Source organism: Aethalodelphis obliquidens, unplaced genomic scaffold (assembly GCF_003676395.1).
Source record: "Aethalodelphis obliquidens isolate GAN/ISIS:26980383/991018 unplaced genomic scaffold, ASM367639v1 scaffold48, whole genome shotgun sequence".
Lineage (NCBI taxonomy): Eukaryota > Metazoa > Chordata > Mammalia > Artiodactyla > Delphinidae > Aethalodelphis > Aethalodelphis obliquidens.
The window spans coordinates 12271275-12297564 of record NW_020837992.1 but is presented as its reverse complement, the minus strand read 5'-3'; the positions used below and the strand labels follow the sequence as shown (position 1 = coordinate 12297564).

At 36.6% G+C, this 26290-nt stretch overlaps 2 protein-coding genes across 4 annotated transcripts in view; one reads left to right on the top strand and one right to left on the bottom strand.

Moving 5' to 3' along the window:
* The first annotated feature begins 763 nt into the window (after positions 1-763).
* PRG4 (proteoglycan 4) lies at positions 764-21439 on the top strand. The gene is given in 14 exon segments (XM_027083003.1): positions 764-1181; positions 4067-4189; positions 5486-5605; positions 13442-13588; positions 14117-14138; positions 14140-14202; positions 14204-14226; positions 15662-17506; positions 18072-18149; positions 18693-18829; positions 19110-19266; positions 19726-19923; positions 20396-20521; positions 21314-21439. Coding segments are annotated over 14 exon segments (3213 nt in total). The 5' UTR covers positions 764-1105; the 3' UTR covers positions 21412-21439.
* Positions 21440-21464: 25 nt separating this feature from the next.
* TPR (translocated promoter region, nuclear basket protein) overlaps positions 21465-26290 on the bottom strand; it is a 65284-nt gene continuing 60458 nt past the window's right edge. For all 3 annotated transcript variants that reach the window (XM_027082997.1, XM_027082995.1, XM_027082996.1), the window contains 3 exons: positions 24997-25115; positions 22284-22379; positions 21465-21662 (listed from right to left, as the gene is read on the bottom strand). In XM_027082997.1, the coding sequence (XP_026938798.1) occupies positions 21607-21662; positions 22284-22379; positions 24997-25115 (271 nt within the window). In that variant the 3' untranslated portion in view covers positions 21465-21606. The remainder of the gene's footprint in view (positions 21663-22283; positions 22380-24996; positions 25116-26290) is intronic.

Here is a 26290-nt window from a genome sequence, read left to right as displayed (position 1 = left end):
TCAGAGAAAATGAAAATACTCAAGAAACATACATTAGAATTAATAGTATAAGTTCAGAAAATTTATGCCACAAACTGACACTAGGTAAATTTCAAAATCACTCTTTGCTGGATTAACTGGGGGAAAAAAAAAAGAAAGAAAGAAATGACACCAGCATTTGACTATTTTAAAGTTGCTGCACTAGTCAAAGCCTGCCAGAGCAATTTACCATCTCAGAACAATTTGTTCACTTCACTTAGAAATTAGAAGTGTGTTTGGGCCAATAAATCTAAATTTATTTGTAGTAGTCATTTTTCTTAATGGAAGTGTTTTTCAGATGTTGCCTAAGTCTAGTCGTCTGGGACCTCTTCCAATAAATGAGGAAAGTTTGATTTCATAGGTTGTCACTGTTGATTTTGTCTAACCTTTGGACTAATTGGTTCATCCCAATGTATTTGCCCTGATATATAAGACTTCCAGGACATTGGAGAAATTCATCTCTCCTTTTACGGGTAAGTGTCAAAGTTAACTTGCTTCATGGAATTAAATGTGTTTTCAGTTCAATAGGGATATACCTTATTAAAGGTGTTTGAAAAGATTTATAAGGATAGTGGTTGGAAAGTTTTGAAAAGATCACATTTATGCAATACACCTGCTGGAAGCTGATAAATTTATTTTGAGAGTTAAGGGAAAGTTGGAACAATAACTCTTGTTTGTTAAATTAAATTTTACTGAAGCTGGTTATTATTATTTTTTTTTCCCCAAGATAGGATTTAAACCCTGCACTGTAAGTACATGCTGTAATTTGAATAGAGTTTGAAGATAAGTCTGTTTTCTATTTGGGGAGATTCTAAAGTATTAAAATCGTCAGTAACATGACTGTGATGGTGATCTGATTTTTTTTTTCTGCATAAGATTAAATCTAATGGTCAAATATTTACAACGAATTAAGGCTGGTTACTTTAAAAGTCTTGTTTCAAGAATCAGATGGCTTTTATCATTAAATTGCATTTTAAAAATTACTGAAACACTGTATGTAACACAGGCATAAATTAGTGGTGAGATTCAAGAGCAGTTTTCTGATACTTTTTTCTTTTCAGCAAGGGCTCAGTACCGGAAAACAACTATGGAGAGGAAAATACTTCCCATTTACTTTTTGTTGCTGCTTTCTGTTTTCTTGATTCAGCAAGTTTCTTCTCAAGGTAACTTAACCATCAAAAATACTTTTATTTAACAACTATTGCTAATCATTCAGTTCTGACTTTTATGACAACAAAAGAAATAGATTTCTAAAAACGTATATTTGTTTGAGTTTAATACATAATAAAACCTTAAAATTATGTATAGAATATATAGCATATTTATAAGCATTTTGTATTATGAAGTTTTTCAAGAAGTTTTGAGCTTTTCAATGGAATAATTTTTGTACTAATTATTCCTATAGTTCTCCCAAAGGTTTAAAAAAATATAGACACTTACACAATAAAACTATGCTGAAATGATAAAATATCATCAGATTAACTGAAATGAACAATATGTATATAGTATATAATTTTTTCCTACATGTTTACAAAGAAATTTAATCTTTTACATCAAATAAATTATGGCATCATGTCGATATATTACAATGAACATTTACAATGTTTCAAATGACATTTTATTAATCTTGAAAATGCGCCTTCTTTCTTATAAGGACTGTTCATCCAGATATAAATTTACACAGGTATGAATGTCATTTTATATTATAATATTGAACAATTCACAGCCATCCAAAAACAGAGTTAGTCCTGGATGAACAGTTCTTGTTATTCATTTTTAGAGAATTTTAAGGTACATTCAGTGTAATCACCTTAATAGAAGTCTCTAGCATCACAAGATAAATTACTTAACAATAACACCAAGCTTTGGATTTTTGTTTCCTTTTCATTTTTTTTTTTGGTTCAAGTTATTGTTTTTTTTTTAAATTAATTTTTATTGGAGTATGGTTGCTTTACAATGTCCTTTTCTTTTTTTCTTTTTCTCTGATAAGCAAAATCTGAGAGAAGAAAAATCAAGGTGCATGACTGTTATGGCATTGTTTACATTTCCAGTAAAATAATTAAATAAGCCTGAGCATGTGAGATAGCTGCCTGCCATGGACATAGTTTCAGAATCACTTAGATAAGGTGGAAAAACGCATGAAAGAAAATATAAATATTTAATCAGGAATGACGAATACCAGGGTGTATCCAAACCCTCTGCTCTCTCAGAATAATATTACAAGGTTCATAATACTGGGTGCATTTCCTAAGCTACCTCTCCTCTGTGATACAATTGGCTGTTCACTAGAACAGTTTTACTCTCCTTTAAATAAATGAAATTAAAATTAGTTGTTAAAATCAACATCAATAAAAGTAGGACAGCCATTAAATCTATGGAAATAAATTTTCCTGTAAAGATGATTGACTTCCTATTTCAGAAATCTGCTAGTTATAAAAGAATAACCTTTTGATGTTGTCTTGTCTGCTTTTCTTGCGTTCTCAGCCTCTTCCCATTCTTTTTTCTTTATATATATGTATTTATATACATATACTATATATGATATGCATTTTTGTATGTATTGTGCACACGTGTATGTAAAAAGTTCTGAAAATTGTCCTAATGTTTACTGTTTTATTTGCATATTAAGACTTTAACTTTCCTGGACTCATTATTTTGAGTAATTTCTCAGTGTGCTTCTGCATCCCTCTATGGATTTAGGACATTGCACCTGCCAGTTTCTATTCCAGAGATGGATTCAGTTGTTACATTTCTGAGGTTATCTTTCAGGGAGGTTTTCAAGGTGTTTTCTAAATGACTTAAAAAATTTTGTTTTTGTTTTGTTTTACCCAAAATAACTCTGTTCATGACCTTTATTCAAGTCCAGATGCTTTTCAAGAGTCACCTATTTGGTACTCTGTTTAGTGGTGGTCGTAAGCATCTGACTTCCCCAACACTTATAGCACCCAGTTATCCCCACCCATGAGAGGAGCAGGGGCCTAGGAAAGTTTGTGCTGGCATGACTAGCTTGCTGTAAACGTATGATCAGAAATGAGAGGCAATGTGATCAGGACAAGTTTGGGTATCAGAATCAGATATATCAGAGTTCAAATTCTAGGTGGGCTGTTTACATAGGATGACGATGTAATTTACTATGCAAATCAAGACACTTCTAAGAGTGAAAGAGGTCACTATGAATGATTTTTTAAAATTTATTTATTTTATTTTTGGCTGCGTTGGGTCTTTGTTGCTGTGCCCAGGCTTTCTCTAGTTGTGTCGAGCGGGGGCTACTCTTGGTTGCGGTGCGCGGGCTTCTCATTGCGGTGGCTTCTCTTGTTGCAGAGCACGGGCTCTAGGTGCGCAGGCTTCAGTAGTTGTGGCTCGCAGGCTCTAGAGCACAGGCTCAGTAGTTGTGGCGCACGGGCTTAGTTGCTCCGAGGCATGTGGGATCTTCCCAGACCAGGGCTCAAACCCATGTCCCCTGCATTGGCAGGAGGATTCTTAACCACTGCGCCACCAGGGAAGTCCACTGTGAATGATTAATAGGTGTTAATTGACTTGTAATACATATATACTGGAGTTATTAAGTAGCTGGGTGCCCTTGAGCAAGTTATTAAAATTTCCGTGTTTCAGCTTTCTTACCTGTAAAGAAGAGACTACTAATACTCTCCTGGCAACGTTTCATAAGCATTAGAGATAATGTATGACTCAGTGCCCAGCACAGAGATGCTCAGTAAATGGCAACTAGTCATCATCCTAGTAGCAGTATCAGTAGAGCTGTAGCTGCCAGCCCTCCTCCAGGAATAGCATCCTCTTTTGTGCAAAGCCATTATTCAGCCTGATTTTCAAAAGTGCATTTATCTTCTCAGTCTAGTAATGAATAAAATGGCATGATCAAGGTCACCTAGGAGACCAGGCAATAGTCACCTGGACCCATTGCTAACCATCATTCCCAACCTTTCCAATTGATAAAATTCTGCCTCATCAAGCAGCTTTGTCCTCCTCCCTAGATTTCTTCCTTTTTACAAAGTGGCTTGGCCCTGTTTACACTAGTATTGTATAATTTTAGATTTATCAAGCTGTGCAGGGAGATGTGGGGAAGGGTATTCTAGAGATGCCATCTGCAACTGTGATTATAACTGTCAACACTACATGGAGTGCTGCCCTGACTTCAAGAAAGTCTGCGCTGTAGGTAAGTCCTGAGAGCTGGTGTCTCCTCTGTCAAGCACATGTCCTGTGAGAGTCTCCTTGCACCCCCTGCAATGCTGTTGTCACACTATTTCACGTCTCTGTGCTGAAGTGCCTTTCCCTTCCCTTGTGTAAATGCTGCAGTGTGCTGTGCCTGAGGGTGGTGTCAAAGCTTGTGATCACTGGGGGAGGTTAAGGGGAGCCTGGAAGTCTGTCACTTGCACAAGGTTACTGACTAGTGCCAAGTATCATGTCTTGTTTTAAATAGAGACAATACTATGACTCAGGAATCATTAAGTAAATAGTAATGAGTAATTCTTTGCTATTAACCAGAGAGGTAATTGCTTAGGGATGGAGCCCTTGAATAGCTTCATCAAAAAATTCATGGACATAAAATAATCTTGCTGTTTAACTTTTTGTTATTAATATGTTTCTAAATTACCTGAAAAAGACACTTTAAAAGTTTTTAATAATGAGTGTATAATGATGAATTTCAGTTACATCCCAAAGGGTATGAATTTTAAATTATGATACTTCATTTAAACATACTTTGAACCACTTTCTTGTTAATGTGCAAATATTTCATATTTAATTTATGAAAGTTATAATTAAAAGTGGCTCAAAGTTATATTTGCTTCAGAATTTGCATGTGAAGTTGATAAATATATTGTTGTACAATTTGTTTGTTGAGTAAGGAAATTTCAAATAGGCCTGGGTAAATCATCATGGCTTTAACCAAGGCTTTTTTGGAAGTGAGCAGGCTTCTTATATAGTCCATATCATGGGATTAGGCTGAAATCTTTCAACTCTACACCATACCCAGTTTGTCATCACAAAGATTTCTGTATTATAAATGATTTTTGAGCCTAAAGAGTGACTATTTATATTAAGCCAGCTCTTTAGAATATATTATTGTAGAATATGCATGCTCAATTGACAAAAATCTACTTAAAAAGTAGCAGTATCAAAAGGAGAGAATGGTGGGAATTCATATGAAGTGTACTTACCTCTTTAGGCATTTCCCAATTTTCCACTGTCCATACATGAAATGACTCAGACAGCATTGGGCTGTCTCTTGGAGCCTTGAAGGGCAAGAAAATTTTCCTTAGTCACCATATTTCTTTCTTGACCAGGGCTGTCTCCACTTGGGAAACCACCTATCTTCCAAATTCCAAATAAAAGACTTAGCTATGCACTTTTGGAACTCTAGTCAGCTATAGGGTGGGAAATGGCTATCAGTACATGGGCATGACTGATTGTGTAACCAATAATCCATAATGTTTTGTTTTGCTCTGGGTAGAGTTTTCCTGTAAAGGCCGCTGCTTTGAGTCCTTTTCAAGAGGGAGGGCGTGTGACTGTGACTCAGAATGTAAGAAGTACGGCAAGTGTTGTTCCGATTATGACAGTTTTTGTGAAAAAGGTAAGCATCTCAGTACCAATCATTGCCTCTCAGTACAGCCAGATCTGTGCACCTGTCTTAGCTTCACTGATAATGTCTTAACATGCGGTACAACTCAGGTCGTGATTTTACTAACATATACGCTATTTCATATTAATTTTGTTTCACCAAGATGAATTAAAGAAGGAATGCTTCTTCTAAAGCACTCCCTGGCTCAGCCAGGCTCCAGGAGTGCAAGTGATTGCAGGTTGAGTAATGGAGAGGATAGGGGCTGGGTACACATGATTTTCTCCTCCAGGTGTGGTTCAATTTCAGGTTAAATCAACAGTAAGCAGCTCATTTGATGATTTCTTGTCTAATCCTATGGTGATGACCCCACAAAGTCAACTGTCCTTTGAGCTATCTGTGCTTTTGCTCTCAATGTTTTTGAGTGTATATTTGGGGACAGAATCAACACGTCCAGCTTCTTTGAACTAGTAAATTTGAGTCAGTTTAAAGCACTAAGTTGATAGGCAAACCAAGAAGCTAACTGTCCATTGTATTCCCCTTCTGATCTCTACAGTCCTCTCAGTAGTCTCTATCTAAATGCCTGTGTGTGAAGGAGTCAATAAAAATAGGTAGTTCCATTTTAAAATCCTCTTCTCTGGTTTTGGTCCTGAAGGAGTACTCTTGAGGCCATAATAAAACCCTCCAGATTTACCAAAAAAAAAAAAAAAAAAAAAAAAAAAGGACTTTAAACAACGTACTTAAATAATGAATTCCTTTCTTTTACCAAATGTTTGTTCTTAAATCCTACTCTGTTAAAACAAGAATATTTATGGGGGTAAAAGTGAAAATAAGCATTGCTTGCATAATCTTATTTTATTTAAACAAGGCTGCACCTTCTGCTTCTTTCAAACAGTGGAGAAATAGGGTGGAAAACTATTAATCAGCATAGTTAAGGAATATTTCTTAACTCTTCAATGTTTTCATTGGAGAGCATTCCAAAAATAATGGAGACAACCCCCTGTAATCAAAATCGCAGAGTTCAGAGTTCCTACAGCTTTCAGAAGGACACATGAGATGAGTGTTCCATATTTACTCATCACTCTGATAGTTGTTTTGGCTGTGAGACAAAAAAACTAAGAATTTATTTTGGGCAGAGGATGGATAGGGAGGGAAGATGGTTAGAGAATGACAAAGCATTGAGAGAACATGTTAATAAAGACAATAGTTTATGCTACCAAGTGGTGGGTCAGATTACTTGAGGTTTTTGTAAAACTCAAGGATAAAAAATTGATGAAGGTAGTGCATCATTTACAGAATTCACAGAGATAGTCAGGGTCCAACTGAAAATGAAGGCATCAACTAGATCTTCAGTACTTCATTTATTTTCTTTTAAATTTTATTTTACATATTTTTTTATACAGCAGGTTCTTATTAGTCATCAATTTTATACATATTAGTGTATATATGTCAATCCCAAACTCTCAATTCATCACACCACCCCCCCCCCGCAGCTTTCCCCCCTTCGTGTCCATACGTTTGTTCTCTACATCTGTGTCTCAATTTCTGCCCTGAAAACCAGTTTATTTGTCCCATTTTTCTAGATTCCACATATATGTGTTAATATACGATATTTGTTTTTCTCTTTCTGACTTACTTCACTCTGTATGACAGTCGCTAGATCCATCCACGTCTCTACAAATGACCCAATTTTGATCCTTTTTATGGCTGAGAAATATTCCATTGTATATATGTATCACAAATTCTTTATCCATTCGTCTTGTCAATGGGCATTTAGGTTGCTTTCATGACCTGGCTATTGTAAAAGGTGCTGCAAAGAACATTGGGGTGCATGTGTCTTTTTGAATTATGGTTTTCTCTGGGTGTATGCCCAGTAGTGTCATTGCTGGATCATATGGTAATTCTATTTTTAGTTTTTTATGGAACCTCCATACTGTTCTTCATAGTGGCTGTATCAAATTACATTCCCACCAACAGTGCAAGAGGGTTCCGTTTTCTCCACACCCTCTCCAGCATTTGTTGTTTGTAGATTTTCTGATGATGCCCATTCTAACTGGTGTGAGGTGATACCTCAATGTAGTTTTGATGTGCATTTCTCTAATAATTAATGATGTTGAGCAGCTTTTCATGTGCTTCTTGGCCATCTGTATGTCTTCTTTGGAGAAATATCTATTTAGGTCTTCGGCCCATTTTTGGATTGGGTTGTTTGTTTTTTTAATATTGAGCTGCAGGAGCTGTTTATATATTTTGGAGATTAATCCTTTGTCCATTGATTCGTTTGCAAATATTTTCTCCCATTCTGAGGGTTGTCTTTTCGTCTTGTTTATGGTTTCCTTTGCTGTGCAAAAGCTTTGAAGTTTCATTAGGTCCCATGTGTTTATTTTTGTTTTTATTTCCATTACTCTAGGAGGTGGATCAAAAAAGATCTTGCTGTGATTCATGTCAAAGAGTGCCCTTCCTATGTTTTCCTCTAAGAGTTTTATACCGTCCGGTCTTACATTTAGGTCTCGAATCCATTTTGAGTTTATTTTTGTGTATGGTGTTAGGGAGTGTTCTAATTTCATTCCTTTACATGTAGCTGTCCAGTTTTCCCAGCACCACATATTGAAGAGACTGTCTTTTCTCCATTGTATATCCTTGCCTCCTTTGTCATAGATTAGTTGACCTGGGTGCATGGGTTTACCTCTGGGCTTTCTATCTTGTTCCATTGATCTATGTTTCTGTTTTTGTGCCAGTACCATACTGTCTTGATTACTGTAGCTCTGTAGTATAGTCTGAAGTCAGGGAGTCTGATTCCTCCAGCTCCATTTTTTTCCCTCAAGACTGCTTTGGCTATTCGGGGACTTTTGTGTCTCCATACAAATTTTAAGATTTTTTGTTCTAGTTCCGTAAAAAATGCCATTGGTAATTTGATAGGGATTGCATTGAATCAGTAGATTGCTTTGGGTAGTATAGACATTTTCACAATATTGATTCTTCCAATCCAAGAATATGGTATACCTCTCCATCTGCTGGTATCATCTTTAATTTCTTACATGTGTCTTATAGTTTTCTGCATACAGGACTTTTGTCTCCCTAGGTAGGTTTATTCCTAGGTATTTTATTCTTTTTGTTGCAATGGTAAATGGGAGTGTTTCCTTAATTTCTCTTTCACATTTTTCATTGTTAATGTATAGGAAAGCAAGAGATTTCTGTGCATTAATTTTGTATCCTGCAACTTTACCAAATTCATTGATTAGCTCTAGTAGTAGTTTTCTGGTGGCATTTTTAGAGTTCTCTATGTATAGTATCATGTCATCTGCAAAAAGTGACAGTTTTACTTCTTCTTTTCCAATTTGTATTCCTTTTATTTCTTTTTCTTCTCTGATTGACGTGGCTAGGACTTCCAAACCTATGTTGAATAATAGTGGTGAGAGTGGATATCCTTGTCACGTTCCTGATCTCAGAGGAAATTCTTTTAGTTTATCACCATTGTGAATGATGTTTGCTGTAGGTTTGTCGTACATGGCCTTTATTATGTTGAGGTAGGTTCGCTCTATGCCCACTTTCTGGAGAGTTTTTATCATAAATCGGTGTTGAATTTTGTCAAAAGCTTTTTCTGCATCTATTGAGATAATCATATGGTTTTTATTCTTCAATTTGTTAATATGGTGTATCGCATTGATTGATTTGCATATATTGAGGAATCCTTGCATCCCTGGGATAAATCCCACTTGATCATGGTGTATGATCCTTTTAATGTGTTGCTGGATTCTCTTTGCTAGAATTTTGTTGAGGTTTTTTGCATCTATATTCATGAGTGATATTGATCTGTAATTTTCTTCTTTTGTAGTATCTTTTTCTGGTTTTGGTATCAGGGTGATGGTGGCCTCATAGAATGCGTTTGGGAGTGTTCCTTCCTCTGCAATTTTTTGGAAGAGTTTGAGAAGGTTGGGTGTTAGCTCTTCTCTAAATGTTTGATAGAATTCCCCTGTGAAGCCATCTGGTCCTGGACTTTTGTTTGTTGGAAGATTTTTAATCATTGTTTCAAGAATTTTAATCACTGTTTGTGATTGGGCTGTTCATATTTTCTATTTCTTCCTGGTTCAGTCTTGGAAGGTTATGGCTTTCTAAGAATTTGTCCATTTCTTCCAGGTTGTCCATTTTATTGGCATAGAGTTGCTTGTAGTAGTCTCTTAGGATGCTTTGTATTTCTGCGGTGTCTGTTGTAACTTCTCCTTTTTCCTTGCTTATTTTATTGATTTGGGTCCTCTCCCTCTTTTTCTTGATGAGTCTGGTTAATGGTTGATCAATTTTGTTTATCTTTTCAAAGAACCAGCTTTTAGTTTTTTTATCTTTGTTATTTTTTTCTTTGTTTCTATTTCATTTATTTCTGCTCTGATCTTTATGATTTCTTTCCTTCTACTAACTTTGGCTTTTGTTTGTTCTTCTTTCTCTAGTTCCTTTAGGTGTAAGGTTAGATTGTTTATTTGAGATTTTTCTTGTTTCTCAAGGTAGGCTTGTATAGCTATAGACTTCCCTCTTAGAACTGCTTTTGCTGCATCTCATAGGTTTTGGATCATCGCGTTTTCATTGTCATTTGTCTCTAGGTATTTTTTGATATCCTTTTTGATTTCTTCAGTGATCTCTTGGTTGTTTAGTAACACATTGTGTAGCCTCCATGTGTTCGTGTTTTTTACGTTTTTTCCCCTGTAATTGATTTCTAATCTCATAGCGTTGTGGTCAGAAAAGATGCTTGATATGATGTCAATTTTCTTAAATTTACTGAGGCTTGATTTGTGACCCAAGATGTGATCTATCCTGGAGAATGTTCCATGCACACTTGAGGAGAACGTGTAATCTGCTGTTTTTGGATGGAATGTCCTATAAACATCAATTATATCTATCTGGTCTTGTGTCATTTAAAGCGTCTCTTTCCTTATTCATTTTCATTTTGGATGATCTGTCCATTGGTGTAAGTGAGGTGTTAACATCCCCCACTGTTATTGTGTTACTGTTGATTTCCTCTTTCATAGCTGTTAGCAGTTGCCTTATGTATTGAGGTGCTCTTATATTGGGTGCATATATATTTATAATTGTTTTATCTTCTTCTTGGATTGATCCCTTGATCATTATGTAGTGTCCTTCCTTGTCTCTTGTAGCATTTTTTTATTTTAAAGTCTATTTTATCTGATATGAGTATAGCTACTCCAGCTTTCTTTTGATTTCCATTTGCATGGAATATCTTTTTCTATCCCCTCACACTCAGTCTGTATGTGTCCCTAGGTCTGAAATGGGTCTCTTGTAGATAGCATATATATGGGTCTTGTTTTTGTATCCATTCAGCAAGCCTGTGTCTTTTGGTTGGAGCATTTAATCCATTCACGTTTAAGGTAATTATTGATATGTGTGCTCTTATGACCGTTTTCTTAATTGTTTTGGGTTTGTTTTTGTAGGTCCCTTCTTCTGTTGTGTTTCCCACTTAGAAAAGTTCCTTTAGCATTTGTTGTAGAGCTGGTTTGGTGGCGGTGAATTCTCTTAGCTTTTGTGTGTCTGTAAAGCTTTTGATTTCTCCATCAAATCTGAATGTGATCCTTGCCGGCTAGAGTAATCTTGCTTGTAGGTTTTTCCCTTTCATCACTTGAAGTATATCATGCCACTCCCTTCTGGCTTGTACAGTTTCTGCTGAGAAATCAGCTGTTAACCTTACGGGAGTTCCCTTGTATGTTATTTGTTGTTTTTCCCTCGCTGCTTTCAATACTTTTTCTTTGTCTTTAAGTTTTGCCAGTTTGATTATTATGTGTTTCGGTGTGTTTCTCCTCTATGGAACTCTGTGCTTCCTGGACTTGGGTGGCTATTTCCTTTCCCATGTTAGGGAAGTTTTCGACTATAATCTCTTCACATATTTTCTCCAGTCCTTTCTCTCTCTCTTCTCCTTCTGGGACCCCTATAATGCGAATGCCGTTGCATTTAATGTTGTCCCAGAGGTCTCTTAGGCTGTCTTCATTTCTTTTCATTCTTTTTTCTTTATTCTGTTCCGCAGCAGTGAATTCCACCATTCTGGCTTCCAGGTCACTTTTCCATTCTTCTGCATCAGTTATTCTGCTATTGATTTCTTCTGGTGTAGTTTTCATTTCAGTTATTGTATTGTTTATCTCTGTTTGTTTGCTCTTTAATTCTTCTAGGTCTTTGTTAAACATTTCTTGCATGTTCTCGATCTTTGCCTCCATTCTTTTTCCGAGGTCCTGGATCATCTTCACTATCATTATTCTGAATTCTTTTTCTGGAAGTTTGCCTATGTCCACTTCATTTAGTTTTTCTGGGGTTTTATCTTTTTCCTTCATCTGGTACATAGCCCTCTGACTTTTCATCTGGTCTATCCTTCTGTGAATGTGGTTTTTGTTCCACAGGCTGCAGGATTGTAGTTCTTCTTAGTATTTCATTAAAAAAAAGTAGCAATCAAACTATCTTGCATCTCACCCCTTAGTCTTTTTTTTTTTTAAATTAATTAATTTATTTTTGGCTGTGTTGGGTCTTCTTTGCTGCATGCGGGCTTTCTCCAGTTGTGGTGAGCAGGGGCTGCTCTTTGTGTCAGTGAGTGGGCTTCTCATTGCAGTGGCTTCTCTTGTTGCAGAGCACAGGCTCTAGGTGTGTGGGCTTCAGCAGTTGTGGTACGTGGGCTCAGTAGTTGTGTCGCATGGGCTTAGTTGCTCCACAGCATGTGGGTTCTTCCCGGACCAGGGCTCCATCCCATGTCCCCTGCATTGGCAGGCGGATTCTTTACCACTGTGCCACCAGGGAACACGTACTTAAGATTGCTATAGATACCAGTTGTAGGCATCTATATATCTCAAAGTCATAACACTTCAAGAATTGAAGCAGTCAAGTGCCTCTGAATATGGGTGAGAAAACAATCCAAGAAGTTAAATAGTTTGCTCAAGATCACTAGTTAGAATGTGATAAAACTGTTTCTTGAGTTGAGGTACCTGGTGTTTTTGTGGGGTGGGAGGAGAAAGAGGGAAAGGTATGGTGGTCAGTTCATGCAGATTGCAAAAACAGAGTTCTGAGGAGAAGTTTGGTAAGAGCAGGAGGATTTATCACCACTGTCCTCTACCCAGAGTGCTTCCCCCTACCCCGTTCTCTGCTTTCTTATCTTTCAGAAGTCCTTCTTTTCTTCTGGTTCCTAATGGTCAAAACATGTTCCATGTAGGTTAAAAAGATACACATCAAACCACTAAGCTGTTTATCTTGGAGAAGGGCAATACATTTTGAGGAAAGCATAATGTGAATGTGTGAAATTCTTCCATGAGTTAATATTTATGTAGAACTTTTGTAATTAACAAAAAGAAAAAAAGAAACGTAAATTGGTATCATTTGATTTAAATGAATATGAAAACAGGAAAATGTAATTTTTATATTTATCTTCTCAAGAGCACAAACATCTGTCAACCACATGCAGTGATTATTTTGATATCACAGGAGGCTGGCACAAAGTATAGAGCTCATATTTTTTAGGCAGGCAAATACCTTCAGAAATCATCTAGAAGAAACACCTCTGTTTGCAGGCAAGAGGGGTTCAGGAGGGTTTGCCCATTTGCCCAAGGTCACGATAGACCCTTGTAGGTCTAGAACTAGAAGTCTTCTGACTCCTGAGCCTTTGCTCCCCATCATAATTTACAATTTGAGAACCAATTTTTTTTTTGTAGCAATGCATCTTCAGATAGCTTGGAGTAGTTGGTGTTGGGCCAAGAGCCTGCCTATACAGGTTTTCACCAGCATTTACTCTTGAAGCCAGATGCATCAGTGCCTTTCAGTTAGAGTTGCTGATGAATATGAACAAGAAGTTAACTGACCCATCTTGCTTGGTCTCAGTGCACAGTCCTGCATCACCACCACCTTCAAAGTCTGCACCTCCACCTCCAGGAACAACTCAGACCATCAAATCAACAACCAAACGTTCACCCAAATCATCAAGCAAGAAGACTAAGAAAGTTATAGAATCAGAGGAAATAACAGAAGGTAGGAAGATGACAGATGTAAAAAAAGGAGGTTTCTGAGATGAAATAACCTGTAGGTGGACTTTTATAAGACTCCTCATAGTACAGGGTGATCTTCTGAGTCATTAAAGGCTCATCACACTGCCTGTTTTAGGGCAGAGTTTAAGCCAAAGTATAAATGCTCAGTTATTCATTTTCCTTATTTACCAAACTCAGTATGGGACTAGGTTAAAATAATCAGAAGAAACAAGTCTTACTGTTTAAAAAGAAACAAAAAAAAAGCCATGATTTTGTTTGCAGAACAATTTGATTCTGTAAGATATGGGGAAGTTGAGAGAAAGTTATATAGTTATACCGCTAGTTATCTGTGACAAGCTCAGGTGCCTTGCTTTTAACTGACATTTACAAGAGCTGTTGCTCATAGTACTGATAAAACAAAAGCAGAACACAGACATTTGTAGATCAATAAATAGCATTTTTTGTTGTATTTGAACTGGCAGTTCTTTTTTGCTTTAAATCACAGTTGGTGTGATCAACTTTTTATTTATAGAACATTCTGTTTCTGAAAATCAAGTCTTCCTCCTCCTCTTCCTCAACTTTTCGGAAAATCAAGTTTTCCAAAAATTCAGCTGCTAATAGAGTTAAAGAAGAAACCCAAAGGTTTGAGCATTGATAAAGATCAGTGACTATATCAATGCCATGTTAACAATAATGACCTAAAAGTAAGGCGTGTGGGTAGAATGATTTGAGGACATTTCAATATTTGGGGGGGTATGTAACTTCATAAAAATTACTTTAGAAGATACCAGTGAAAATTTCCTATAGGAAATTAGTGCCAAGCAGCTAGGAAACCACTCTATAAAGCAAAGGAAGAAGATACTATAGAAGCAACTGTAGAACCACAGGATGGCACCAGAGATGACTATTAAGTTTTCTATTTCAAGTCCTGTCTACCTGATATCATCGCTTTCTTCTCTTTCCTCTATCTTGTCTTTTCATTTCTCCTTCCCCAGATTTATTTTATTTAACTTTTATATACTTCCTTAAGTGTTTTAAAATGCTAATCCATTAAATTCTCATACCTTTCTGAGAAAGGCAATATTATTATCCACATTTTACAGATCCTCTTTATTATTTTCCTAATAAATTATCTGTCATATCTGGCTAATTTTTCTGTAGTAGAGAAACTACAGAATTTGCTATTACCTCCTAAAAAGAGATTCCCTTTGTTCTGCTTTTTTATTATTTCCTGGATTTCTAAAGTACATTCTCATTCTCCAGGAAATACTGGATTTTGGATACTGGAGTTTTGAAGAACTCATTTCCTGGGTGGTTATTTCCCTGAAGCCTTCTTTCCAGCTGAATAGCCAGATATTTAATCTTTGAGTTATCCAGAAAGTCTTGCACACAATAGAAGTGTTTGCTAAACGGAGCTCATCTCAGTGATGTGCCTCTTGGGCTCTGTATGTCACCTATGGGGTAGCTGCTAGGGGAAATCCTGTTAAACAGGGTCCTTTTGCTGCCATGGCATCCTAATCTCCTCTCTGTATCCCGAGACTGCTGAGTTTATCCAGGTAGAGGAAAGAAAGCAGTTAAAAGCCATGTGCACAGAAACAGGCCTAAGCAGGAACCATGGGGGTGACTGGAACAGATTCCTTGGATGTAGTTATAGAGGCCTCTGAGGGAATTGGTGCAGTGAGTCTAAAAGATGTTGGAACTAGGTTTCCAGTAGGAAGGAAGTGGCACCAAGCAATAAGGAATAAGAAGAGTTGAGAAAGTGACAGGCAAAGAACACTGACATAAAGAGTAGAATTAGTGTTATTGATCATATTGATCATTTCAAAGTTGCCACTTGCTTCCATATATTCTATTGAGTTTTACTTGTGTTTTTCACCCCTTATCCCATTCATTCCCTAAAATAGCCCAATAAGATAGGTTGAGCATTTATCATTTTACAGTAAATTAACAGACATGTTAGAAATTAGCAATTTGCCTAGAGACAACATAGCTAGTCAGTGATAAGGATGGCATCTTTATGTCAGTATTAAAGAAAAAAAACTATACAAAAATAAAAGACGTATATTTTTTTCACTAGCAAAAGAAAACAAGAAGAAAAGAACCCCTAAAACGAAACCTACCCCAGAACCACCAGTAATAGATGAAGCTGGAAGTGGACCGGACAATGGTGATTTCAAGCTCACCCCAACTCCTAACATTCCCACCACTCAACGTAATAAATTTACCACAACTCCCAAGATTACAATAGTAAAACCAATACTTTCTAAACCCAGTATTCCACCTAATTCTGACACAACTAAAGAGACGCCTTTGACAGCCAATAAGGAGACAACAGATGAAACTAAAGAGACTTCTACAACAAATAAACAGACTTCAACTACTGCAAAAGAGAAGACTACTTCAGCTAAAGAGACACAAAATGCAGAGAAAACATCTACTAAAGACTTTGCACCCACATCTGAAGTTCCTGCTACATCTACACTCAAAGCTGAAACTATAAGCAAATCCCCTGCTCTCACCTCTCCCAAAGAGCCAGATCCCACCACCAAGGAATCTACACCTACCACCACCAAGGAGCCAGCTCCCACCACCAAGGAATCTACACCCACCACCACCAAGGAGCCCGCTCCCACCACCAAGGAGCCAGCTCCCACCACCAAGGAATCTACACCCACCACCACCAAGGAGCCAGCTCCCACCACCAAGGCATCTACACCCACCACCACCAAGAAGCCCGCTCCCACCACCAAGGCATCTACACCCACCACCACCAAGGAACCAGCTCCCACCACCAAGGAATCTACACCCACCACCACCAAAGAGCCAGCTCCCACCACCCCCAGGGAGCCAGCTCCCACCACCAAGGAATCTACACCCATCACCACGAAAGAGCCAGCTCCCACCACCACCAAGGAGCAAGCTCCCACCACCCCCAAAGAGCTAGCTCCCACCACCAAGGAATCTACACCCATCACCACCAAAGAGCCAGCTCCCACCACCACCAAGGTGCCTGCTCCCACCACCACCAAGGAGCAAGCTCCCACCACCAAGGAATCTACACCCATCACCACCAAAGAGCCAGCTCCCACCACCACCAAGGTGCCTGCTCCCACCACCCCCAAGGAGCCAGCTTCTGCCACCCCCAAGGAATCTACTCCAAGTTCTCCTAATACACCTGCTCCAACCACCTCAGAGGCCTCTCCTTCAACTATCACCATGGAGCCTCCCACTACTCCTAAGGGCCCTGTTGAATCAACTCCTGAGTTTCCTGTAGAACCCACACCAAAGACTCTTGAAAACAGTCCCAAGGAGCCTGCTGTACCTACAACCAAGGCTCCTAAAGTGACCAAACCTGAAATGACTACAACAGCTAAAGACAAGGCCACAGAACAAGACACAACTGATACCATGGCATCATCCAAAATTACTCTTAAAGCAACAACTCTTGCACCCAAAGTAATGACAGCAACAAAAAAGACAACTGAAGAGACTACAAGCAAACCTGAACCAACAACAGCTATACCAAAAGGTACAGCTACTAACGCTCAAGTGACAACTCCTAAACCCCAAAAACCAACCAAAGCACCCAAAAAGCTCACTTGTACCAAAAAGACAAAAACACCTAAAGTGAGAAAACCGAAGACTACACCAACTCCCCCAAAGATGACATCAGCAATGCCTAAATCAAACCCTACCTCTTTAGCAGAAGCCAAGCTCCAAACCACCACCAGCCCTAACCAAACTCCCAACTCAGAAATAATCGAAGTAAATCCAAAGAATGAAGATGCAGATGCTACTGAAGGAGAAAAACCTCAGATGATGATTCCTAGGCCCCCTGTGTTAACTCCTATAGTTATTCCAGGCACTGATTTCATAGGGAGAGGACCCAGTCAAGGCATTGGCATCAACCCCGTGTTTTCAGGTAATATGAATCAGTTACTTTCATGTTTAAAATTGACAATGTTAACTTAAATCTTTCTGAACCAGGATGCCCTGATTTAGTATTATTCTATTGATTATTTAGAACCCTGAACTTGTGAAGTTTACATCTTCTCTACAGGTAAGCAGAGGGGTAATCACAGTAAGTTTATTTTGTTATTTGGAAAATCAAGTAATAACCTAGGATTGCAAAAATCTGCAATATTGTTTTCCAAACCAATTCCACAGGGCAATCAGAATTGAGAAACAGAATTTCACGTTGAGATCGAATATCCAATACTTGTCTAATTTAGAAGATCAGGTACCCTTACCCATTCCAGTTCATAATTTATTTTTATATAACACTTTTGAATAATATCACCTTTAAGTAAAACAACTATGAAATATATCACTTTTTCACCTCTGAAATACATGTACCTCAAATTATACTCTTCAAGAGCTTAGGAAAGGGTGAACAGAGGAAATAGAACCCAGTGGGTTCTATTTTGAAAAGAATGGAACACTTTTCTCATTTTTATATTGGCTTAATTTGTGTTAATTTGTTTTAGATGAGACTAATTTATGCAACGGTAAGCCGGTAGATGGACTGACTACTTTGCGCAATGGGACATTAGTTGCATTTCGAGGTGAGTTTTGCACACATTTCTTTTTCTGCCCCTTGTTTTTTTCTTGGTGCTTATGAGAGCAAGAGTCATGGGAGAGTACAAGTTTGGGCTGAGCTTCCTGGAGGGAAACCTGATTGATGAACTTACCTCACACAGTATTATAAGGACCTGAGGGTAAATACCAAAATATTGGATTAACAAAACTGGACATAGTAAAGTAACAAACAAAATAAAGTTATTTAATTATAACTCCTTAATGCTAACAGGTAAAGAAAATGAGAGATAAGTCATTTTCTGTAAATCACAAAGCCAGAAGGCTCTTCCTAGAGAAGCTGGGAAACTAAAATATTTTAAGTTATGCTAAATTTCAGACTTGAGAAATATCTACTCTCAGAAATGTTCAAATACTACCTTCTGTATTAGTACTAAAAATTCTGACTAAACATCATAGAATGCTTGTTAACACATTCAATCTGCTTCTTTATGATAAACTGTTTTTAAAAGATTTCATTTTGATTTCTTCTGGGATTCAGTTTGTAGGCTGATCATCACTTTCAATTTTAGGTCATTATTTCTGGATGCTAAATGCATTCAGTCCACCATCTCCACCTCGTAGAATTACTGAAGTTTGGGGCATTCCCTCCCCCATTGATACTGTTTTTACTAGATGCAACTGTGAAGGAAAAACTTTCTTCTTTAAGGTAAGAAAAATATCTTTGTGAGAGAAATCAGCAAATAGTTATTCTTTATTATGACAATTTAACCTCCACCTCAGAAGGGTCTCCATATTTTAATAAACTATCATTAAAATTTAATAAATAGTTAACACTCAATTTGGTAACATTGTCAACTTATTCAAATACTTAACTAAGTTAAAACTTTCTCCCTATACTTAAATCTAAGAATGAGTTCCTAACCTTTTTTTTCCTTTTTAACCTTTTAAAAAAGCTGTTCACATCATTTCCTCTTTTTAATTACCAGGATTCTCAGTACTGGCGTTTCACCAATGATATAAAAGATGCAGGGTATCCCAAACTAATTTCCAAAGGATTTGGAGGACTAAATGGAAAAATAGTGGCAGCTCTCACAATAGCTAAATACAAGAACAGACCTGAATCTGTGTATTTTTTCAAGAGAGGTATGTGTTACATAATTGAAAAAATTAAAAAAACTTTTAAGGAGTGATCTGCCAGGAAAATTTTATTCAATATTTCCATTTATTATAGGGTTTACTGTCAAAAGATATCTTTAATGGCTAGAATCAAGTATTTTCAATTAAAAAATAAAAAGGGCAGTAAGAAGTATTTAGCTCTCTCAACATGCAAATCACAACTTCATGAGTTTTCAGGACATTGATATAAAGAATGTCATTTATTTTCAAAGTTAAATATATAACTATGCAATTTGTTGGCTTTATTCACAAGTACTTCGAGATTTAGTAATTATTTTTATAATACCTTGACTAATAACCATTATTAATGTCTGGACATACTTTATGAAAAACATTGTTTCCTCTACCTTGTAAAAGCTCTTTTCCATCTCTTTGGGGAATTAAAATTAATTTTCATATTGTACATGATTTTCTAATTCATCATAGGTGGCAGCATTCAGCAGTATACTTATAAACAGGAACCCACCCAAAAGTGTACTAGAAGAAAGCTTGCTATAAGTTATCCAGTGTATGGAGAAACGACACAGATTAGGACACGTCGATTTGAACGTGCTATAGAGCCTTCTCAAACACACACCATCAGAATTCACTATTCACCCATCAGAGTCACTTATCAAGAGAAAGGTAATATTTTTTACTGTGTTAAAAATTCTTACACATGAAGTAGATGTAATAGTTTCTTACAGAGTATGGCTTATTAAATATAAATACTGACCATATAACCCTAATACTTAGTATTATTCTAATAATAATAAATTGATGCAAAACATCAATTTGCTTCAATGAATGACCAAAGATCAATACTTTTTTCTTTGTGGCTAAGAAAGGCAATTTATTCAGGCTTGTTAATTATAATACCATTAACCAAGAACATTAAATCCAAATCTGTAATCCTTAAAACAGTCCTAAAAGGTAGATATTTGTACCATATCAGAGATAGCAAAAGCTGAGGCATTGAAGTTAACTCACCCAAGGTAACAGAGCTACTGAGTGACCAAACTGGGACTAAAACCCAGGTCTGTTTGACTCGAACAGCTGCTTTTTCCAATACAGTACATTGCCTTTCAATCTGATACCTTTAAAGTGTCATCTGCAGGTTTCCTCCATAATGAAGTTAAAGTGAGTACACTGTGGAGAGGACTTCCAAATGTGGTTACTTCAGCTATATCACTGCCCAACATCAGAAAACCTGATGGCTACGATTACTATGCCTTTTCTAAAGGTAAGTTATTAAGTAAAATCTTAATAGCTTTCTGAAGATGGTATCTAATCTCTGAAACATGAATAAATTCAAAGCAAAAACAAGTGTTCAATGGTGACTGAAGGTGAGAAATTAAATTACATCACTTATTCTAATTATTCTGAAGAGAAAGTTTAGATTTTTGCTTTACTTTCAATTAAATTGAATGGATTGCAATTCATTTCTGCCCTATCATTCATGAGATTAAAGCCTATTACGAAGAAACATCCAATTAATTGAGTAAAACCGCTACTGAAAACAATATTTTACTTCTATTATCTGTGGCATTTAACAGAGGTCTTGTTTGCCACGAAGCTGTACTGATTTACATCATTACACAGTCTGTAAGATCAGAAAGAAGTTGCTGAGAAACTAATTTTATTAACAAAATTATATTACCTGGGATATTTTTCCTTGAAAAATCCATAAAAATATAAGTTCTTCTGCCTATATAAATGTCATCAGAATGTATTTTTTTAAAGAATAAACCCCCCCAAAAAGAATAAAACCCAAATGAATTATTTTTTAAACTAACTCGGTTTTCTCAAATTCTTACTTTGAAAAAGCAGAGTTAAACCTAATTTTATTGAAAGATGGTGAAAGGTCAGTCAAGGCAATTGTTTTTCTCTTTGTCAGAAAGTTCAAATTAATTAATACATTTCTGATATTAAAATGATAAATACTGTCTTTGAGTATAATAATAAATATAAACTATTTTTAAGTTCAAGTGTTTTGTTTCTTTTTAATTGAAAAAGTGACTTCTCTTCTGTTTAGATCAATACTATAACATCGATGTGCCAACTAGAACAGCAAGAGGCATTACTACTCGTTCTGGACAGACCTTATCTAATGTCTGGTACAACTGTCCTTAGACTGATGGGCAAAGGAAGAATCGACTAACTAAAATGAAGAAAAGAATGATAAATTTTGACACTGAAACACATTTTATTAATAAAGAATGTTGATATAAGCATACCAATTTAAATACAAAAATGTTTTTCAACTCGACAATCATTACACTAAAACAGATTTGACTAGCTTATTCACAGTTATAGTTTATAGAACACTTAATTAATATTTCCTCTATTTATTCCTCCTCTCCCTCCCATTGCATGGCTCATACCTATAAGAGAGAAAAAGAATTAAACTGAATGCATCTTTTAAAAAGTTAGCTCAAAACTAGAGTATTCACTTACCCTAGTTCATTATAAAAATTTTCAAGATCAAGTGTGCAGGCATGTAGACAAAAAGCTGTTAGATATGTCACATCTTCAATGGAACTTACAACAATCAGATTAATGTTTTATTACATGAATGCAATCTCTAACAGTTACATTGGAAAACAGAGATATTGAAGTTTTACATTTCTTTTACTAGCTAAACAAGTCACAAAGCTTTATTCTGCTGTATAAAAAGTATAACAACAATAGGCAGAGATGTAACAAGTAGTTACATCTACATAGCACTATAACAGTTTAGCTTTTCAGATTATACCATGAATTTAAGGAAGAAATGAATAAAAATAAAATGTAAGCACATATTCATGATATACCTATGGTATACAAACTTGTCTGCAAGATGTTTACAGATTAGTAAACATCATATGCTCAATGTATACTTATTTAATCAACCCTTGGAACGTTTTAAAAAACTAGATACATATTGGAGGCTTAAGGATTAGAAAACTCATTCCATTTATTACTATCCTACATCCTATCACGTGATCAATATGTTAGAAATTTACCTCTCTGTCTGTTAAACTGACGACCACGGACACCTTGTCTCAATGTTGTCTGAAGTCTTACTCGTCTGAAAGGCTTTGGCTGACTACTGCTGGTATCTAAGAAAAGCATTAATATACAAGAAAGCAAGTTAATAAACAAGAAAGCAGTTATAGTGACAAAAACTAATTACTAAATGAATGCATGGATAAAATGCAGAGGTGCCCATTGCTTTCAATATTTAAATGTTGTTTTTTTAACAAGGGACATTTAACAAGCAGAAAAGGTAAAAAGTTAAGAAAAAAGTTCTTTTTGACTTTTTTCATTCATTCACTCTACTAATTTAATAATAAATATGTACTTGGTGCCTATCCATTTATCAGACACTGTGCTAGGGGTTGGGGAATACAATGGGAAACAAAATACCACATCCCTCAGGAAACAACAGTCCATTACAATATAACATGAGTCATATCTGACTCTTCTCTTTTCCAGATGTCCCCAATCCAATCATTAGAAAATCTTGCAAGCTCTAATTTATTTTTATTTATTTATTTTGCGGTACGCGGGCCTCTCACTGTTGTGGCCTCTCCCGTTGCGCAGCACAGGCTCCGGATGCGCAGGCTCAGCGGCCATGGCTCACGGGCCTAGCCACTCCGCGGCATATGGGATCTTCCTGGACCAGGGCACGAACCCATGTCCCCTGCATCGGCAAGCAGATTCTCAACCACTGCGCCACCAGGGAAGCCCGCAAGCTCTAATTTAAATATATATCCCAAATCTGACTACTTCTCACGACCTTGACTCTACCATCCTGTCTAAAACATCATTTTTACCTTGAATTATTGCAATATCCTCCAAACTTTCTTTTTGTTTGTCCATTACTCACTTTCAGTCTCTTCTCTACACAGCAGCAAAACTGATACTGTTAAGTCTTTAAAGCAGATCATGTTACCACTCTGTTTGAAGCCCTCCAAAAACCTGCTACATCCATGAAAGCCAAAGAAATTCCAATGGTCTCCTAGATCTTTCCTCCCCCACCCTGTTACCTCCTGCTAGTCTCTCTCTGTCCTTACTGTGCTCCAGCCACAAAGGCCTCCTTGCTGACCCTGAACACATCACACCGCTGCCTTATGGACTTTGCATCTATTTCTCTCATCCTGGAACACCTTCCCCTGAATAGCTGCACAGCTTTGCTCCCTTACCTCTTTCAGGTCTTTCCTTAAATACCATTTTCTTAGTAATGTTTTTGTGAAATTGCCTGGCACTCGGTGGGCACTTAAGTATTTGGGGACCAAATGGATAATTGCTTAGATGGGGAGGTTTAGTATTTTATGTTGTCAAATAAATTTAAGAACACCCTAATTTCATATTATACTGTAAAAGGGAACAAGAACCATATTTTCTTATGCAAGCTCTGATAAGATATAGCTAGTACCAATTCTCCTGCTGAGGAAAGACAATTCTTATGGGACATCAGGATATAACTGGAGGCACAGAACTTCAGTTATTGTATTGTATTATTAATAATATTACTGTTTTACTAGTAACTATGACAGCTACAATTTTTGGGGGCTTTCTTACTGTGTGTAAAGCATTGAGATATAATTTACATACATTATTTTAAATCTTGACTGCAAGATGAGCTATGAATGCCCATATTTCACAATGAAATGAGCAGAGATTTAAAGTTACTAGCTGTTAAAAGGCAGATACAGGATCTGAACCTGGGGATGTTGGCTATAGGTTGATGTGTCACAGAAAAGCGTCTAAAAGGGAGAATATATCTTGAGATAGGAAAGTTCCATGATTGAAAAAAGTAGTAACTGAGCAGGTCTTCCATAAAACCTGAAGGTTCTACGACAGAGTTTGAGGATTACTGCTATAAACCATTTAAAATGAAAACAATCAGAGAGGATGACTGAGTATGTATTTCTTCAATAATAAAAGTAATTCCCTACCTAAAAACTTTGAGATAGATAAGCTAGTGTAGTATACTGTTTAAGAGTGGAGTCTCTGGAGTCGAACTTCTTGAGTTTGCATCCTGGCTTGCCCATTATTTACTCACTATGTGACTTGGAAGGAATTTTTCAACCTTTTGTGACTCAGTTTCCATTACTATGAAATGGGTATGCGTGCTTACCATGTTGGGTTGGTGTGAGAATTAAGCGAGTAAATATAGGTAAAGGGCTTAGAATACTGTCTGACATACAGTAAGTGCTCAATGAATGTTAATTAATTTTTAAAAGGTCCTGCAGAATTAATTTTTATTGCAAGAAAGATACATAAAATAGCCCTTTTCAAAGTTAACTTCAAAAACATGAAAAACCAAACTTTAAAACTATTTATATCAGTAAATTTCAATTTTTTTTTTTTTTTTGAAGCAACAGGCCTCCCAACCCTCAACCCTCCATACCAAATCTCATGTAGAACCTAATATGCAGAAGAAATAAAAAAGGAGCTGCTCTGGTTTAAACACAGGCAGGAGGCCTGGAGTACTACTCCTTAGCTTCTCTCCTAATAACCCACCCCTCACAACCCCTATAGCACCTCTAATGTAACCAATTCCCATTAATATAAGCCAAGTTCCTTTTAATAAAATAAAATTTCTCTTTTAAATGAAGCATTTTAAAAGTCAAGGAAAAAAGAATTATCAATTTTAACTAACAGAGCAGGATCTTTTGCAAACAAGTTTGATGTATAAAAGCTGTACTGTAGTCAAGAGCAGGAACTTACCTACAGAAGAACTGGAAGGAGGGTCCTGGCTGGTGGAAGGAAGATCTGACTCATCAGATGCCTGAACAGGCTCTTCCTCCTGCTGGCTATCAATTTCGAGGCCTGCTTCTGAACTAATACTAAGAAAGGAAAACAAAAATTGATTAGAAAATACAAAACTGATCCTAGAATGTATCCTAAATTTTTCCCAAACTTTATTTTTCGATAGTCTACCATTTAAATAACCCAGAGCTCCCCTCCAACTCAAAACTGCAGTCTCTGATATTGGTAACCATACATTTTTTTTAAAAGGCAGGGGAAAAGAGAGCTCAAGCTCCGTTTTCCTCACTCCTTTTCTCACTAGGACATGTTTCAATTTTAATTTTTGCTTTTTCCTCTCTTTTGCTGCTGTTGTTTTTTCTTTTTGACAAAAGATGTTCACATTCTTGATATTCACAACAGATATATTATCCAGATTTTGATACATCACAAAACAACTTTCTAGGAAAGCAGAGTACTAAAATAATTCACAACGGTTACAACTATTAGTAATATACCACTATTTCACCATGGGCTCTAGCCTAGATGAGACAGGCTAGGGTAGGTGAATTCCTGGCTCAAAGCTATAACTCCATTTTTCTCTCTCTCTCTACCATTCAAGAAAGTACATCAAAAAGCAAGTGAGGGAGATAAGAGTACAAGAATAACTTGAATCTGTTCCAGTTTTTATCGTCTGCAAACTTTAGTACACTTATTAATAACAATGTACCTGAAAGATAACTCTCATGACTCCGCTAAAGTTGAGAAGAACTGGTGAAGTGCAGCCTACGCAAGTTATTTTAATGTTCAGAGTCTGAGCTTTCTCATTTGTAAAACGGAGATAATACTTTGCAGAGACACTGTGTGGTTTAGAAATGACATATATAAAGGGACCTGCATACATGGTATGGAATTAAAGGCAGCTAGTATTTTCAGCAGGATCTGTAACTTTCCCCAAATTAAGCAGCACTGTGTTAGAGGCATAATAATAGACCTGCCTTTTTTCTTATATACTAGAGTTGGCCTGTAATTACACTAAGAAAATGTTGCTAAATAAAACAAAACCTCTGAGCTCTACCTAGGAAATCTGGGTTCTACTTATAGCTATGCTTCTGACTATGAAGCAGTCCAACTTTTTTTATTTTATGAAGAATCAGGTTCCACCTTGAAAGTTAAACTTCTCCAAAACCACTGTCCAATGGTTCTTTCCATTAAATTACTCCATCTCCTTTGGTTTAAAAAAGCCCAGATGATTTGTTATGAAATACTTCTTTTG